Source organism: Coenobita brevimanus, chromosome 26 (genome assembly GCF_032717465.1).
Source record: "Coenobita brevimanus isolate Jiangsu-jjx chromosome 26, ASM3271746v2, whole genome shotgun sequence".
In the NCBI taxonomy this organism is placed as follows: Eukaryota; Metazoa; Arthropoda; class Malacostraca; order Decapoda; family Coenobitidae; genus Coenobita; species Coenobita brevimanus.
In genome coordinates, this window is record NC_136979.1 from 13043302 (window position 1) to 13062636 (window position 19335).

General features: G+C 41.0%; 1 protein-coding gene across 1 annotated transcript in view; it reads left to right on the plus strand.

The window, feature by feature from the left end:
* CadN (neural cadherin) overlaps nt 1–19335 on the plus strand; it is a 481090-nt gene that overhangs the window by 438510 nt on the left and 23245 nt on the right. The window contains exons 25-26 of the mRNA XM_080267947.1: nt 3219–3451; nt 16042–16251. Of these exons, the coding sequence (XP_080124073.1) occupies nt 3219–3451; nt 16042–16251 (443 nt within the window). The remainder of the gene's footprint in view (nt 1–3218; nt 3452–16041; nt 16252–19335) is intronic.

Genomic DNA, 19335 nt, shown 5'->3' on the forward strand with positions numbered 1-19335 from the left:
CACTCTAAGGAATTGTTGAACATAGAGGATGGAAGTAATGCGAGTATAAGTGGCTGGGGAATGGCTGGGAGAAGGAGGGAGGTGAGAAGACAGGAAGAAATCATTAGGATAGAAATTGTGGAAGCAATGAAGAAAGTTAAATTGGGGAATGCCCCAGGAATTGATGGAGTGTGTGGTGAAATGCTGAAGCTTGGGGGAGAGATAGTATTAGAATGGATGTGGAAGTTGTGCAGATTGGCCTGGGAGGAAGGTAGAGTCCCGGAGGATTGGAAGTCAGGTATAATTATTCCCTTGTACAAAGGAAAAGGGGAAAAAGAAGTGTGTGGTAATCATAGGGGCATTTGTATTCTTAGTATAATAGGAAAAGTGTATGGTAGGATACTTATTGACAGAGTTAGAGAAATAACAGAGGAATTAGTTGGAGAAGAACAGGCAGGCCTTAGGAAGGGAAGAGGTTGTGTAGATCAGATATTCATTCTTAGATCTTTAGTGGAAAAGTTTCTAGAGAAGGGAAAGAAGTTGTATGTGGCTTTCATGGATTTGGAGAAAGCATATGACAGGGTGGATAGACAAGGATTGTGGAAAGTATTAAGAATATATGGAGTAGATGGGATGTTGTTGAATGCTGTGAAGAGTAAGTATGATGGCGCTAAGGCTGCAGTGCTTGTGGATGGTGAACTACGTGAATTTTTCTCTTTGAAGGTTGGGTTGAAACAGGGATGTGTCATGTCTCCATGGTTGTTCAATCTGTACATGGATGGGGTAATAAAAGAGGTACAAGGTAGGGTAGTGGATGTTGGAGTGGCCCTGGTGAGAGAGGATAGTGTTTGGAAACTCCCTGTACTGTTGTTTGCAGATGATATTGTGTTGCTGAGTGAAGACGAAGGGGAGCTGCAAGGCTTGGTGGATGAGTTTGGGAGAGTGTGTAAGAAACGGAATCTAAATGTGAATGTAGGGAAGAGTAAAGTGATGGTCTTTGAGAGAGGTGAAGTCAGTGAATGCACAGCGAGGTTGGATGGTGAGGAATTGGAAAATGTGAGTACGTTTAAGTACTTGGGTAGTGTGATGAGTAAGGATGGAGGTTTGGAGGATGAAGTGCTTGAAAGGGTACAGCAGGGAAGAAAGGTTGCTGGTTTCTTGAAGGCAGTGATAAGAAACAGGGAAGTGAGCATGGAAGTGAAAAAGTTACTACATGACAGTATTGTGATACCAACTCTAACGTATGGAATTGAGGCTTTGACGTTGTTGGAAGGACACAAGTCAAGAGTGAGAGCAGTGGAAATGAGTTATTTAAGAGGAGCCTGTGGAGTCACATGGAGAGACAGGCTGACAAATGAGGATATAAAGGAGCGTTGTGGTGTTGATGTGGATGTGATAGGAAGCGTTAGGAGCAATTCACTGAGGTGGTTTGGCCACGTGGAGAGGATGGAGGTTGAAAGACTGACAAAGAGAGTGTATGTGAGTGAGGTGGAGGGGGGGAGAGGGAGGGGGAGGCCGAGCATGAGATGGAGGGATGGGGTGGAGAGGTATATGAGAGAGGGCAGTGTGAGTTGGGAGCAGGGCAGTGAAATGGCAAGGGACAAGGCGACATGGAGGCAATTTGTTTGTGGCCACCATGAATGGGATTGAGGTGTCTGGCAATAGATAGAGAGATAGATAGTAAGAATGAAGAATGAGAAACTCACTAGGAGAATGTATGAGTGAGATGGAGGGAGGAGGGGGATGGTGAAATTGAGAATGAGATGGAGGAAAGGAGTAGAGTAGTACAGCTTATGAGATCGGGCTATGTGAGTTGGAGACCTGATGGCAGATGACAGAATGACGTGGAGGCAATTTGTTTACGACCACCTCTTTTTGGGATGAAAGTTGCAGGCTATAAGTACTGTAGATAGGTAGAGTATTAATATGGAAATTCTTGAAGTGGAAAAGTCAGTTTTTGGTCCAGAGGATGTTGCCATATTGCTGTGCATATTAAGCAAAGGATACCAGTATTCTGCACATTCTACCCAAACACAGATGGCCATCCTGACGTAGGCCAAGTGTGGCAACACAAACCCTCATGTTTTCTATGAGTTCTCCACACTGTTCTTACTGACGTACTTCACATGCTACAAAAATTTTGCTCACTGACCTACTTCACCTGCTACAAAAATTTTGCACACAATTTATAGAGTGATTGTTGATAGTGGATATGTTGACTTGAGAGTTGTGCATGTTGATAATATGACCCTTATGTACTGTACTTTGGAAATTGCTCGTTAATGATAACAATGATTTAGTTTGTACATTTGTTTATGAATTATGGCCATTGATGAAATAAGTGAGCCTGGCAGCCGTAAAATCTTTATCCCTAAGGACAACGAAGCAGTAGTAGTACTGTAGAATATGAACCTCCCTCTTTGTGTTGGTGTAGGTATATGGCAGTCGTGTTTTGTATTGCAGTCAGCCTTGTACTTCCTACAGCACATGGGAGGTGAAATTTGTACCTGGAGTTGTCTTTTCTCTTGATTCTTGTCTTCAGAGAAGTTACACTCTGCATCTTCCTACCCTGTATGAGCTGAAGGTCTGAATGGTGAATGGATGGAAAACTTTTGGAAGTGAAAAAAATACTGTATAGAGTAGCACAGACATTGCTTCATTAAAAAATGTTATGTACACCCTCACCAAAAATTATTCAAACACCTGGGCACAGTGGATGTGAAATGATCAAAATGTAGCTTCTCATCTTAGAATGGTTGGAATGTGTGATTATGGAGTGGTGCACTTTGAAGCCATTACTGCACACTATTGTATGGTGCAGCAACCTTGACTCAGAGAGATACACACAAGGAGAGCTGTTTTCAGATTCATTGTTCATATGTTTGAAAATTCATGGTGCTCACAGCGTTTAGATATTTTTGATGAGAGTGTACAAGACCTCAGAAATGTAGTCAGGTAAGTAATATGCATTTGCTGTTTTCATGTTTGATTGAAAGGTAAAAAACTTTCAAAATGAAAGCACATATGCTATGTGTATCTGGACGGACTATGTAAGGTAAGTTATATCCTTGTTGTTTTGAACCATCTTGTGTCTCTAAGGTAAGTTTCATCTCAGTCAACTCAAAACATCTTGTCATTATGCCTTGTTTCCAGCTGTTAGGTTTCTGTGTTTCACTTAACCCACTCTGTGTGGAAAGCAATAGGAGATAAACAGTATTCTCTGGCAATTGATTCCTCAGCTGTGCAGAAGGAACAGTTCCCTACCGTGATCACTGTGTAAACATCAACGAGTGTGAGCTGTGGCAGCCGTGTCATAATGGTGGAGTGTGCGTGGACCTTGAGCCTGGCTATCTGTGCAAGTGTGCTCATGGTTACTACGGAGTTGACTGCAGCATTATCCTGGAGGAGACCATTCTTAAACCTTCCACTGATTTTGTTGTAGCTCTTGTCATCTGTATTCTCGTTTTGTTAAGTAAGTTTGTGTATGTTATTTTCATTTTATTATTTTTAAGTTTTCATCACAGCTCACAGCAGAGAGTATTAAGAAATAATAATATATTGCATACAGCTACAAAGAGATCATTATATACACTTTAAGTACCAGCACTGGTTCATGTCATTATTTCCAGTAATGCAAATTATGACAATCACTTACAGTATTTCTGTGCGTGAACCTGAAAATGGAAGGTAATAATGTAAATTATTTCTTTGTTAGTTACACATTAAGAATTTTTATTTTTTTGTGTTCAGGATGTATTGTTACTGTATAATATGATGCTGAACCATATACTGTATTGGATTAATATTAAGTTCAGTTTTGTTATGTTTTGTGTAATTTTGTTGACTGGTAAAACACAGAGGAGTTGTGTTATCATATGAAACGACAATTATTATCTGTGATTACCCCAAGCTATCCAGTATTCACCCTGTGTGTGAAATTTTTGCAGCATTCACAAGGTAGGTCAGCTTGAATACCATGAAGAACACTCAGAAAACATAAGGCTGTACTCTGTTCAAGTAAGATTGGCCATTTTTGTTTTAGCTGGAATATCCCTTCTTTAACATACACAAAAACAGTGGTATAAACCCCAGTACCAAAAACTGACCTATCTACGTCAAGAATTTTCATAGAAATACTTGCCAGACATTAATAAAAATCTTACTCTTCTCTGGTTAACTTGAAGTGATAAAATGATCATTTTGGCTTTGACCTGTACAAACAGTCTCATACACCCTAAATATCTGTATGATCAGTACTCTTATATTCTGATTGAAAATTAATATTTTCTTAGCTCAAAAAAGACAAAAACTGAGTGATACATGTAACAAATTACTGGTACATGAACAATGAAACATCTGATCCTTTGAGTAGGAACAGATCTCGCATGAAACAAAACATGTCATCACTGAATCAAAGAATGACATAATTATCCTCAGTGTGATCTATGCATTCCAGTCATGAAGGATTATTTTTTTCTTTGGCAGTGAAGTGAGAAAAATTAACTGACACCATATGTAATGTGTTCCATAATTATTCAGACAGCAGACTTACTGTGCAATAACCAAGGAGGAATAGCTCACACTAAAGGATATACAATATATATATACCCTGAGTCAAAGGATGACATCCTCAGTACTGTCTGTGCCTTATATTTATAAACAGTAATTAACATAACCAAGCATTGACTGATTAAATCTTGGCAAAAAGAAGAAAAACAGATATAGGTCTTGTTGGAAAGAGGTAAACATCACATCCTTTGTCATGCCCTTGAAGACCCAATAAACTCCTCACAAGCACTCATCCTCCGCACCACCGTTTGCCTAAAGTCTTGATGCAGAAGCAATCGGTGATGGACACACAGTTGCCCCTTGCTCCAACCAGTGCTTTCACATACCCCAGTCATACGCCTTCAGCCTGGATTAGGCAACGAGCCCTCAGTCAGTGCCCAGGGAGTTCCATAGCAATTCACTGAGATGAACATAACAGAAGTTGCCACAGACAACTCCACAGACTCTGCAGTAGTGACCAACATGAACCAGACTTTGTCAAACAAAATACCATACGTTGCCTATGGTGATGACACTTATATCACTGTACTTGTGCCTGACCCAAAGCACCAATATGTCGCACAGCCAACCCACATCACATCCGCCTGTGAGATAATGTACTTTATGAAATCTGTTGACATTAGCCCAGTTTTCACGTTGTCCCATAAACTCATGGAGGCCCTCAGCAAATCCAGATTTGGTAAGTACATTGTTGAAGGTGAAACCCATCTCATAGTCAGAGGCTTAGTATTAAGATACATTCTGAAAAGGTAGTTATGCTAGACCCCCATGCTGACTGTGCAACTGCATGAGGGGAATGGCTAGTGAAGTGCTGGATAGGATTTGAAGACACTGCAGAGGGCTTTACATATGTGAGTATAGGCCCAATAGATAAAGACATCCTTTAAAGTGAAATTTTTGGACAACTTGAATCAATTAGTAAAATGAGTCGCTTCTTAGTCCATTCTCGCACAGGTGAAGGCTGATAGAATCCTCATGGTAAGGTTGAAATTTGAAGGACTCTTACCAATAAATGTTGCTTACCCCTTTATCAGAATGCAGGAATATACTCTAGAACTGAAGTGCTTCACCTGTCTCCGCTTTGAATGTGGTACATTACTCCAAATGTGGTGGATTCCATCCCTCAAAATCCAAAGATGGGTCTAAATATTTGAATGACTCTTATTGTTGTCTCACTGGGGAAGCCCATACAGCCACCTCTTAATCCCTGCAGGACTGATTCTTTGTAAGGTAGTTTGCCTCCCCTGAGTCATTGTTTTATAACCAATGTAAATTCTACCTCATACAAGGCTTGGATCGTGGCTTGCAGACCTTCATAGTGCCTTAACCCTTTAACTGCGGGCATTGTTTTGCCCCGACTGGCCTCTCCCGCGGGGGTTCCAGCCAAAATGTAAACAAACTTTAAACCTTTATAACTCTGCACAGAATAAATCTAGAGCGAAAAATAAGGTACCATTAGAAAGTACTAACCTTCGGCTTTGCAATGATGTAGGTTTCATGATTTCGTTGACTATCACTGGATTGGCAGTGCCATTAGAAGTGAGCGATCTAAAATCACTATTTTTCGCTCACACATCATTACCAAATGCCAACCTCATTCTGATAATAATACTATAAACATATATGAACACTGCACATACGATAAACACCCACTCTGTGTTCACTGAGGCAGGTAAAAGGCACTGTAATTGCCCGCACTTCACTGCCACATCAGCGGTGTTGTCACTCACACAGCTGGACAGATACTGATGCGTGTTTGGTCAGGGGTGGGGTGGGGGGCCCGGGGGGTGGGAGGTGGGGGCCCGGGGGGTGGGAAGAGGGAGGTGGGGGTCAGCTGGAGTGAAAGAACTTAATAGCTACTCTCCCTTGAAACAATTGGCGCACGGAAAAAACGCGCGATATTCAAAATATTCACAAACATTCGAGAATGACACCCGCGGTTTGGTCCAGTTTTTGCAATGTCATTTTGGGATGACACCCGCGGTTAAAGGGTTAAATGAGGTCTGCAGTGTGGCAGGGGTTAAGTCCTACACAATCTACAAGCCAGTAGCAGAAATAAACAAAATTGCCCCCAAGGACCCAGCCACCCTAATCAATGTAAATAAATGTCAGAGCCCACAGACTAGCTCCCAGTACTCTCTCCCCATTCCCTCTGATATCTAGATACACCCAGTTTCTTGCCTCTTGTCCAGTACTCTGTTTCTAGACATCATTTGTGTAGCACAGCCTATAGTATAGAGGTTAATCAGACATAACACGGTGACATTAAAAGAGGCAGAAATGAACAAAAGACAGGGAAAAAACAAACTGCAAGGGCGATTTCAGCCACCTGTGACAGTGTATAAAAAGCATCCCATGCACTTGGCATTCTTTTTCTGTGCATGTAGCACTCCCTCTTTTTTTTTTTTTTTTTTTTTTACGTGTCCAACTCTGGGCAAAGGCTCAGGGCCTATTTCTCAGGGACAGTCACCTATCCCAAGGCCCAGTAGTCCTCCTGCACCTCCACATGTCACCACTTTGGCGCTAACACCCACCGTCCATATTGAATACATACCAGGGCTGTCTCATACAGAACTGGTGTACTGGTATTAGCGGGGGTACTTTTACGACATGTCGGCGGGTCATCTGGTAGACCAGGAAAGTCTGCTTTTTAGGAAATTCAAATCATTAAACTGTTCCCTGCCCCAGCCGGGATTCGATCCTGGGTCCATTAGGACTGCAGGCCGCCTCTCTACCGATTCAGCCACCGCCTCCCCCTGGTACGGTATCACTTTTTTCATCCACACAAAAGGAGTCTGTGCATTTGAAGGGGTCACTGTATTACATTATGTAATCTTCTGTCATACAGTATAATCTACTGAGTCATCAGCAGTGTCAGAATTTGTCACTGGTTAGGATATCAGAGTTGTATATAATCATGTGTAATACCATCTGTGAAATGCCTGCAGTATTAGAACATAATCATTGGTTAGGTAGGAGGAGAGGGAGTCAAAAGCTTTACAGTACAGTCGTGTATCAACTTACGTGAATCTTACTTATTCAATTTAAAATACAGTACAAATATTTAACATTTTAATACAAGTTTTTAATTTGAGTGTGTGGGCATGTTAAAAATTCAAATACTGTGTCATTTCTTGGCTCCTGCACACACACACACACACACACACACACACACACACACACACACACACACACAAACACGAACGAACAGCCGGAGAGAGCAGACGTCCCAGCCATCGCTCCTAACCTTGAGTAGTTTCAGGAATTTTGTCTGTCCTGTCTCCTAGGGTCTTTCTTTAAATTTAAAATAATGAAAGTTAGTAGACTACCAAAAATGTAAAGATTTGTTGGCTATAGTATACATGAATGTTTGTGGTTTATTCGATAACAGCTGTTTTGGTACTTTACCGGTACATTAAACATGGCCGAAAATGTAAACAGTGAGGGAATGGAATTTCAAGGATTTGATGCTAATACCAATGTCATGGACCTGGTGAAAACATTAATTATGAGGATTAGTGAACTCGAAAAGAAAGTAGAGAATCTAGTGATAAAGGATGTGTCAGTAAATACGGAAACCACCATACAGAGTCTGATCCAGTCCAATGAAACAGCCAATGAAGAGATTAGGAATTTGAAGCGGGAAAATGTTGAACTGAGGAGGAAACTAGAAGAGAGTACTAATAAAACGGAGAAGGTGAGTAATGTATTAGAAGAACATAAGGCAAAGTGGGCACACGTAGAAGAAGAACAGAAAAGAAGTGGTCAGCTTAAGAGAGATCATCCAGGAAGAAAGGGAAATGAACAAGAAAGAAATGGAAGAAAATGTAGTGAAAATACTGAAGAAAAAAGAGAAAATAGTGAGAGAAACTGTAGAAAGGAACAGATGTGTGGTAGTATTTGGAAACAGGGAAGAGGAAGAAAAGGTTAGGTTCGCAAGACTCGAGAGAGACACGAACATGGTGAGAGGAATATTAGGCAAGATTGACCCCGAAGGAGACAAGTGGGTAAAAGAAATTGAGGAAGTAAGGAGGATAGGGCCTTATAAGAAAGGGGAAACAAGACCAATGAGAGTCAAGTTTACATCAGAAAGTGTAATAAATGAGATACTTAAAGTGACCTGGAAATTAAGCAAAGAGGCGGGGATGGAAAATATTATAATAAGAAAAGATCTGAATGAAGAAGAAAGAGAAGTTTTAAAATCATTAAAGGAAGAAGTAAAGGAAAAAATGATAAGAGGACAGAGGAAGAACGTAATACTTTTTTTTGGAGAGTATTGGATATGAAAGTAAGGAAATGGTATTTAAGGAAATAGAAGTGAAGGAAACTAGGGGGGATGGTTGTGAAAGATCAGAAGTTGAGGAAGTGGTACGGACAGAGAGTAGGAGAGAAGAGGGTATTAAAACCGTCAAAAAAAATTTGAAGGTGATATATACTAATGTTGATGGTTTCATATCGACAAGGATCGAAATTAATGATTTCTTGAGAGAACATGAACCTGATGTCATGTGCTTTGTAGAGACCAAATTAAGAGAAGATATTGATGTTCATTTGGGAGATGGTAAATACAAACTATGGAGAAAAGACAGAAAAGAAAAAAAGGGAGGAGGAGTGATGATAGCAGTGAAGAACAACATAAATGTAGATACTGTGGAAATGGGAGAAGGCAGGGCTGAAGTGATATATATGAAATTAGAAACTGGAGAGAATGTTAAGAGAGATATGGCGGTAGTGTATGTTCCCCCAAAGACGAGAGCATGGAAGGATGACGAATACCATGAGATGTTGTCAGATATGGCTAGCTACTTGCAAAAAATAATTGAGAAAAGCAATAATATAATTTTGGTGGGTGACTTTAATTGTAAAGAGGTGAACTGGGAGGAATGGTACTCGGGAGGCGGCGAGGATTCGTGGGGCACTATGTTATTAAATATAATAATGAATAATGTGATGACGCAATGGGTCAAAGAAGAGACACGGTTTCGAGGTGAGGACACACCAGCAAAGTTGGATTTACTCTTCACCAAAGAACCCGATGTAATATAATCATTGGAATATCTCTGTCCTTTGGGAAAAAGTGATCACGTGGTCATTGAGTTCCAGATGTTAATAGGAAACGTTGAGCCAAGAGACGAGCTTCATAGACAGGGAAGATACAACTTTGGGAAAGCAAATTTTACAGGATTGAGAAACTTTTTTGAAAATGCGGATTGGAGAAAATTCAGAGAAACAAGAGAGATACAGAGGAAGTGGGATATCTTTCTAGACCTCTATAATTTGGGAGTGGAAAAATTTGTACCAAGAGTAAGAGGGAAAGAAAACAGGAAAAAGGAGTGGTTTAATAGAAGGTGTATGATAGCAAAAAAAAGAGAGAGATAAGGCGTGGAACACTTGGAGAAAGAGAGGTAACAATAGAACAAAGGAAGAATATAAAAGAACAAGAAATGAATACACAAGAATACGTAGAGAAGAAGAAAGGAATTTTGAAAAAGGTATAATTGACAAATGCAAGGATGAACCCAAACTGTTTTATAGATTTGTTAATGGCAAACTGAAACAAAAGGAAGGAATCATCAAGCTGAAAGTAGAAGGAGAGGTCTTTAAGGATGCGGCAATGCAAGCAGAAATAATGAACAAACGTTTCCAGTCAGTTTTCACTAAAGAAAAGGAGCTTGTGGAAGGGGAGGGAGTGATTAGAAATGTTCCGGTGATGAAAGATATAAAAGTGGAGGTACAGGAAGTGTATAAATTGCTGGAAACTCAAGATGTAAGGAAAGCCCCAGGACCTGATGGAATTTCTAATTGGGTACTGAAGGAATGCAGAGAACAACTGGCGGATAAAATTCACAGCTTAATTGTATGCTCACTGGAAGAGGGGAAAGTGCCAAAAGAATGGAAGAGGGCAAATGTGGTACCAATTTACAAGGGAGGAAACAGGGAAGAACCCCTGAATTATAGACCAGTGTCTCTAACCAGCATGGTCGCAAAATTGTGTGAGAGAATCCTGAAAGACAGATGGATAAAATATCTGGAAGAGATGAATATTTTGGCTGAATGTCAGTTTGGATTCAGAAGTGGAAGGTCATGTGTTTCAAACTTGTTGAGCTTTTACTCAAGAGCGATTGATGTGGTACAGGAGAGAGATGGTTGGGTGGATTGTGTGTACTTAGAGAAGGCCTTTGACAAGGTACCTCATAAGAGACTAATGTGGAAACTAGAATATATAGGAGGACTAAAGGGGAAACTTCTGGAATGGATGAGAGACTTTTTGAGAGACAGACAAATGAGGACAGTAATAAAGGAAAAGATGTCTGGATGGAGGGAAGTAACAAGTGGAGTCCCTCAAGGCTCAGTGTTGGCGCCAGTAATGTTCCTGATTTACGTAAATGATATGGTAGATGGAGTGAACATTTATGCAAGTCTGTTTGCTGATGATGTAAAGATCTTGAGGAAGATAGAGGCTGAGGAGGATTGTAAAATACTGCAGGAGGATTTGGATAGGATACACAATTGGAGCCGGACGTGGGAATTGAAATTTAATGTAAAGAAATGTAAAATATTGGAAATGGGTAAAAGTACCAGGAGACCATCACTGAATTATTTTTTGGGTAATGAATTAATCACAAAAAGGAGAGAAGAGAAAGATTTGGGAGTGCTGGTCCAAGATAGTTTGTCACCAGAAAAGCACATTAACAAGATAGTTGGAGAGACTTATAAGCTCTTGACTAACATAAGAGTAGCATTTCATTATATGGATGAGGAAATGATGAAAAAATTGATAGTGGCCATGATCCGCCCCAGGTTAGAATATGCAGCGGTAGTGTGGTCCCCACACAAAAAGAAAGATATAAACAAGATTGAGAGAATACAAAGAACAGCAACCAAGATGGTCCCCAGTCTGACAGACCTGTCATACAGAGAGAGGCTGGAAAAACTGGATTTGCCTTCATTAGAGGAAAGGAGAAAGAGGGGAGACATGATTGCGGTGTTCAGGACCATGGTGGGAGTAGATAAAATTGACAAAGAGGATCTCTTTGTATGGGATAAGAGAGCAACAAGAGGACATGGAATGAAATTGAAAAAGTCAAGCTGCTTGGAGGATATCAAGAAATATAGCTCTCCTTACAGAAGTATAGACTTATGGAATAGCCTGGACAAAGAGATCGTCCAGTCTGAAAACTTAAACGAGTTTAAAGTTAAATTCGACTTATTGAGAAACAGCGACGGAAACCCACGAGCATAGTACATTCCGTGTATATCACAATTAGGTATATTAGGTAAATACTTAAATATTTGGAACGACTTAGACAAAGAGGTGGTGCATGAGAAAAACATTCATGTGTGTAAAGGTAGACTTGATAAATGTGGATATGGAGACAGGACAACACGAGCATTGCTTAATTCCTGTATACTACAAATAGGTAAATACACACACACACACACACACACACACACACACACACACATGTATAGTGGTATATATCAGCAACTACGTAATGACAAAAGATGAAGGGATACTGTACCAAAATAATCAAACAAAGCTTGCAATGTTGTATTGTGTAATGTACGGGTAAGGGCAATGCAAGAAACTGCAGCTGCATTATAAATAATTGTAAGTATGCAAATAAAGATGTAGGCTTTGAAAATATGCTAAACATCATTATACATTCCACTATTTTCAGGCCCATTTTTTTGTGTGTGTAAATTAGCCACTGCGAAGTAAAAAAAAAAAGTTATTTGCTACAGTGGACGTGGTTGTATTACTGTATTGTAGTAATGTAGTTGTGTGGAGGAATTAACCACACACACACACACACACACACACCATCGCCTCATGCCAGATAGGCTCACAAACATCTGCAATTCATAAATTATCTTTGAACAGTACACATGTTAGATGCTGAACTTACAACTCCATCATTTATATTAGGATATATTCATACCAAAGTACTGCTCAGCAGTCATGAACAGCAAATGTCTTTTTGTTTAATAATGGAATGGAAAGTTTATGCAATATGGCATCCAGTGTGTGCAACATGTGAGGTGGTGTGTGGGGTGAAGAGAAGATGAATGGGGGTGCAAGGAACAGCATGGTAAATGAAGAGGTGAGGCTTGGTGTGGCATATAATGAGTGGATGAGAAACGGGGGCATGGAGGAGGTTGAGAGACAGAAGATAGAGTTGTATGTAGAGAGGAAGAGGGAGGTGAAAAGATTAGTAAGTGGGAATAGGAGGACAGTGGCTGAGGAATTTGGAAGGAATTTGATTGTAAAGTGGAATGTAAAAAAATGTTCTGGAAAGAGGTAGAGTTGGACAGGGTGATAAAGGAGTAAGCCGGGGGTGAAAGATGAAAATTGTATATATATTGCTAGTGGAGAAAGGAGAAAAAGTGAACAGATGGAGAGAACTTTAAGGAATTGTTGAACATTGAGAATGAAAATAATGCAAGTATAAGTGGCTGGGGAATGGCTGGGAAGAGGAGGGAGGTGAGAAAAGAGGAAGGGATCAGTAGGATGGAAGTAATGGAAGCAATGAAGAAAGTCAAAACAGGGAAATCCCCAGGAATTGATGGAGTGAGTGATGAGATACTGAAGCATGGGGGAGAGCTAGAAGTATAATGGATATGAAAGATGTACAGATCAGCCTGAGGGAATGGTAGAGTCCCAGAGGATTGGAAGTAAGGAATATTTATTCCCCTGTACAAGGGAAAAGGGGAAAAAGAGTTGTGTGGTAATCATAGGGGCATTTGTCTTCTTAGTGTAATAGGAAAAGTATGGACTTATTTACCGAGTTAGGGAAGTAACATAGGAATTAGTTAGAGAAGAGCAGAGAGTTTGTAGGAAGGGAAGAGGTTGTGTAGATCAGATATTTATTCTTAGGTCTTTAGTGGAAAGGTTCTGGAGAAGGGAAAGAAGTTGTATGCAGTGGCCTTCTTGGATTTGGAGAAAGCACGTGACAGGGTGGATAGACAAGGAATGTGGAAAGTATTAAGGATATAATGAGTACATGGTAAGTTGTTGAATGCCGTGAAGAATATATATTAGGGTGCCAAGGCTGCAGTGCATATGGATAGTGAACTGAATGAATATTTCTCTTTGAATGTTGGATTGAAACAGGGATGTGCCATGTCCCCATGGTTGTTCAGTCTGTACACCGATGGGGTTAGAGATACAAGGTAGGGCAGTGGTTGTTGGAGCGGCCCTAATGAGAGAGGGCAGCATCTGGAAACTTCTTGTACTGTTGTTTGCTAATGATACTGTATTGTTAAGTGAAGATGAAGGGGAACTGCAAGGCTTGGTGAATGAGTTTGGGAGTGTGCGTAAGAAACAGAATCTAAAGGTGAATGTAGGGAGGAATAAAGTTATGGTATTGGAGAGAAATTAAGTCACTGAATGTACAGTAAGGTTGGAGGAGGAGGAAATGGAAAATGTGAGTGTGTTTCAGTACTTGGGCGGTGTGATGAGTAAGGTTGTAAGATTATGCATTATGACATCCAGTCTGTGCCTGAAAAGGTACAACAGGGAGGAAAGGTTGCTTATTCTTTGAAAGCAGTGATAAGGAACAGGGCAGTGAGCATACAAGTAAAAGAGTCGCTGCATGGCAGTATTGTTATACCAACTCTAACATGTGGAAGTGAAGCTTTGCCTGCGTTGGAAGGACACAAGGCATGAGTGAGATCAGTGGAAATGAGTTATTGAAGAGGAGCATGGGGAGTTGCGTGGAGACAGACTGACAGATGAGAAAGCAAAGGAGCTCTATGGTGTGGATGTAGATGTGATAGAAAGTATCAGGAGAAATACATTGAGGTGGTTTGGCCATGTAGAGAGGATGGAGAGCGAGAGACTAACGAGAAGAGTGAATGCGAGTGAGGTGGAGAGGGGGGAGAGGGAGGGGGGAGGCTGAGGATGAGATGGAGGGATGGAGTGGAGAGGTATGTGAGGGAGTAGGGTGTGAGCTGGGAGCAAGTCATTGAAATGGCATTGGACAGGGCGACATGGAGGCGATTTGTTTGTGGCCATACCTTATAGGATTGAGGCATCTGGCAGTAGATAGATAGACATCTAGTTTATTGCGGTGGACTGCTGCACCATCATGACATGAGGCGAGGTGTGGAGGATTGCTATGGTAACCACACAAGCACCTCACCTGCTAGGTGAAGGCAGTGTTGTTCACAGAGATCCCTGCAGTTTATTAATTGTTTTATTTTCATATTGGTACCAAAAATTACTGTGTGTTAGAATCTTTTTAAACTAAAATTTGTCAATACAGTAATCAACAGCAAAGAAATGTTTTGATAAATCACAAAATTGTGCTCTGGTGGCAACAGGTGGCTGGCAGTGCTCTGGGTGGTGATTGAGTTGAGCATCCATGCCTTGCACTGGGTAAAGTTAGGCCAGGTCTGCAGCAGAGTTCATAAATCCCTGTGCAGTTGATGAAATAACACTACTGTACTCACATACCACTCATGATCACTACTGTACATAACATTTATAAACAGCCTCTCCTAGCTAGATTTTTATCTGTTGGCAGGTTTAGTTTTACTTTCACAATACTCACTGCCAAATGCCAAATGAACTTTAGCTCCTCTATTCAAGAAAAGCTTTATGAATTAAGTGACAAGTGTACTGTATTCTACTGTTCTGTTATTGTTATTATTGTTATTATTAAGTTTGGGAACAATTTAGAGGGTGTTAAGTGGGGTGTTTTGGCAAGGGGGTGGTAAGTGGGGGTGTTTTGGCTATATGCGATTTTTGGCTTTACATGAGGCCTTGGGAATGTAACCTGCGCATAAGTTTTGACACGACTGTATAAGACTTTTCACACACCATTCCTCACAGTTGAAACTGCCCTTGAGATTAGTTTCCCAAATTTTTTATCAATTTAACCCTTTTTAATGTCCCTGTCTCATATCTGATATACTGTACATACCTCAGTAAAGTAGGCTGTGTCTTTAGGAAGTGTATCTCATCTAATCAGGGGTAATAGAGGGTTTCATTAGGCAAGATGGAGTTTGTTTTGGTGAGTTTTTCCAATTTTGTCTTTAATGTCATTGCTTTATGTGTACCTTGTCTCTGTATAGTAGGCTATGCAATTGGGAAGCATATTTGTAACATAGTTGGGGGTTGTAGAAGTATTTCAGTGGGCAATCTGGGGTTAAAGGTATCCAAGTGCATGGGCTCCAAAGTGCATGAAGCCTTAGGATAACATTTTATTTGCTCATGTGGAGGGGTCAGTGTAGTTCCCCCCCCCCCCCACACACACACAAGTGTGTCGCTGAAGCTTTGTAAACTTATGAATCTCGCATAGTGTTCCAGAATCAGATACTCTCGAGTACTTCCCTTCGGTTTTAAATGTCAGTAATTGACAGCTTTATTAATTCATGTATGTTCGTTTTATAATGTGAGTATATTTTCTACAATCAAGTTGAGACTTGACTTAATGTATACCTAACTACTGAATTATCACACTAAATGAATGTGAATTTCTTCCAAAGTCCTGGTGCTGGTGTTTGTGGTGTACAACCGGCAAAAGGAGCGGCACTTTGCCAAGCCAGATCCATATGATGATGTGCGTGAGAACATCATCAACTATGATGACGAAGGTGGTGGTGAAGATGACATGACTGCCTTCGACATTACTCCACTCCAAATTCCTGTTGGTCCTGCCATTGGCAATGGGGGCCCACTTATTGGAAAAATGCCCTGTAAGTACTATCCTCGTGTTGGGAGGCTGTCTTCAAAAATATAGTTTAATATTTTATTGTTTTGATTAGCTTTGACTATAAACATAAAATTCATATATGCCATTCACAAATTGTTCATGTGCCCTAAGACTGTTATAGTATGTTACTCCGTCAAATGAAGCTTCAGTTGAGAGCTTTTTCGTAAAATTTTCATTGTCAGCTGTTTGGTTTTCTTCTTCTTGTTGGGATATCCATACTGCACACCTTTTTTGGAGGGGGAGGGAGGAATGACTGTTATCAGTGTGTTCTTTTATGAATATACAGAACCTACTGACAGTACATTAGTATATAGAAAAAGTAAAAAGGTTAACCATCATAATTTATTACAGTACTGATGAATCTTGCTTCTGCCAACATGTTCCCTCCCCTTCCTCATCTTCCTTAATGTGGGCCTTGTGGATTCTGGCAACAAGTCTGTCTGTCCTTTGCTAAAAGCTTTAATCCACTAAGGGCTGTGTGCAACAAATCACCTCCATGTTACTGTATCTTCTTCAGTCTGGCCATCCTCTCTCCAGCTCCACTCACCTCTCTCATGTACTGTACCTCTCAACCCAATCCTCCATCTCATCCCCAGTCTGGCTGTCCATTCCCCAACTCACACCTTCCTCTCTCATATACCTCTCCACCCAATCCCCCCCATCTCATCCTCAATCTCCCTTTCCCCTCACATGTGAGGTGCTACCCAAAAGTTCCCAAAATTTGACTGAAGAGGGCCGTCCCCTGCAACTTAGTCTCCTTGGGTGTGCAACCATCAATCCCAGTGCTTATCCCACAATCAGAATGCTTTCTGGAAGTCTGTGAGCATCAGCTTGTTCAGGACTTTCCGTGATTTTCTCCTGGATCTCCTCAGTGGTGTCAGATCTTAGTCCTTTCAGCTGGATTTTCAATTTTGGAAAGAGGAAAAAATCATAGGGGGGCCAAAGCTGGTGAATACGGGGGGTGAGTGACAACCTGCTTGTTTTTTTTTATGCCAACAACTGTTGAATAACTAGGGCTGTGTGTGTGGGTGCATTGTCATGGTGAAGCACTCATTTGTTTGTGCCCCAATTATCTGGACATTATCACCTCATGTTGCCAGACAAAATGTGTGGGCAAGTTCCAGAGCTGGACACTTCCACAATCACTTCCACAAACCACAGAAGCCACAATTGTGGAAGTGTGATTTCATTTGCGGATTTGCATTTTCAACAGATTTTACGCATATTTGCGTTTTTTCGTTGGCAGAAGTACTTCCGCAAATGCAAATCTGCCTGCAAACCAGCCTGACCACCTAGTACTTTAAGCAGTTTGTTTTTATTAAGGGCAACATGGACGTGTTCAAGATGGAGCTGTCTTAGTTGTAGGAGGAGTCTGACTGTGACTGAGGAGGTTAGAGCCAAGGAATAGAGGTAGACTGGTGTGTCAGCTTGTCAGGTGTGAGCTGTGAATGTTATAATTTAATTCATTTATCTGCAATAATGAAAAAGTTACTGCTTGACATTATTGAGATATAAATGTAATGTATGGAAGTAAAGCTTGGACCTTATTGGAGGGACACAAGTCAAGAGTGAGAGCAGTGGAAATGAGTTATTTGAGAGGGGCATGTGGAGTCACGTGGAGGGACAGATTGACAAGTGAGGAAGTGAAGGAGCGTTGTGGTGTGGATGTGGATGTGAAAGGAAGCGTTAGGAGAAACACATTAAGGTGTTTTGGCCATGTGGAGAGGATGGAGAGCGAGAGACTGATGAGGAGAATGTATGTGAGTGAAGTGGAGGGGGGGGGAAGGAAAGGGGAGCCAAGGATGAGATGGAGGGATGGAGTGGAGAGTTATATGAGAGAGGGGTGTGTGAGATGGAAGCAGGGCAGTGAAATGATGGGGGACAGGGCAACATGAAGGCAGTTTGTCTGTGGCCACCCCTTACGTGATTAAGGCATCTGGCAATAGATATTTAGATAGATCTACAATAGTGAATTATTTATCCATGTTTTTTAGTAAAAACAGTCTAATACTGTATACTGTTATAATAATATTTAAAATATATATTTTAGTTTTACCATGAATCTAATTTTATATATCCCTTTCAGTACCACAGACAATTTCCAAACTTCATAAAGTCACCTATTGTTAGTCAGATTAGAGTAAATAAACTGGAGTGGATGAGTAATGAGCGATGATTTTTAACCCTCTGATTACGAAAAACGTGGCAAGTGACGAGAAGGGTGGGTAGTGAACTGAATGAACGGAAGGCAATGATTGATTATGTGTGTGTGGATTACAGAATGAGAAGATGTGTAATGGATGCAAGAGTGTACAGAGGTTGGGGGAATAGACTTTCTGACCACCACACTGTGGTGATGAAAATCAAGGTTCAAATGCAATGGAGGAATAGGATGGGGGAAGGACAAGAGAATGTAGTTCATACAAAGAGGGTTGAAAGGTTGCAAGAGGATGAAAAAAAAGGCAGCGTATAAGAGAGAAATTGAGAAGCGATTGGGTAACTATGATTTGGAGCAGATGGGGAAGGTGGAAGGTGTGTGCAAGATATTCACAGAAGATATCGGTGCAGCATGTGAGGTGGTGTGTGGGGCGAAGAGAAGACAAAAGGGGGTGCAAGGAACAGCATGGTGAAATGAGGAGGTGAGAAACTGTGGCACAAAATAAGAAAGCATATGCAGGTGGCCCTCGACGTTCACGGAATCAACTTTCGCGGGTCTCACAGATTCGCGGATTGCCCCTCTGTCATCAGCTATTTGTGATATTTTATGTTGACGTCAGGTCCCAGATATGGTTTATTAGGTACAGTATGTGCACCTTTGCTCACAGAGGGTGATTTGCAGCTGTAGAGGCATTTACGGGAGGGCGCACCAAACATTTGTGGAAAATCCACATTCGCGGGGGTCTGTGTCCCCTAACCCCTGCGAATGTGGAGGGCTGCCTGTAGTGAGTGGATGGGAAGCAGGGGTGTGGAGGAAGTTGAATGATGGAAGAGAGAGTTACATGTAGAGAGGAAGAGGGAGATGAAAAGCTTAGTAAGAGAGAGTAAGAAGAAAGTGGGTGAGGAATTT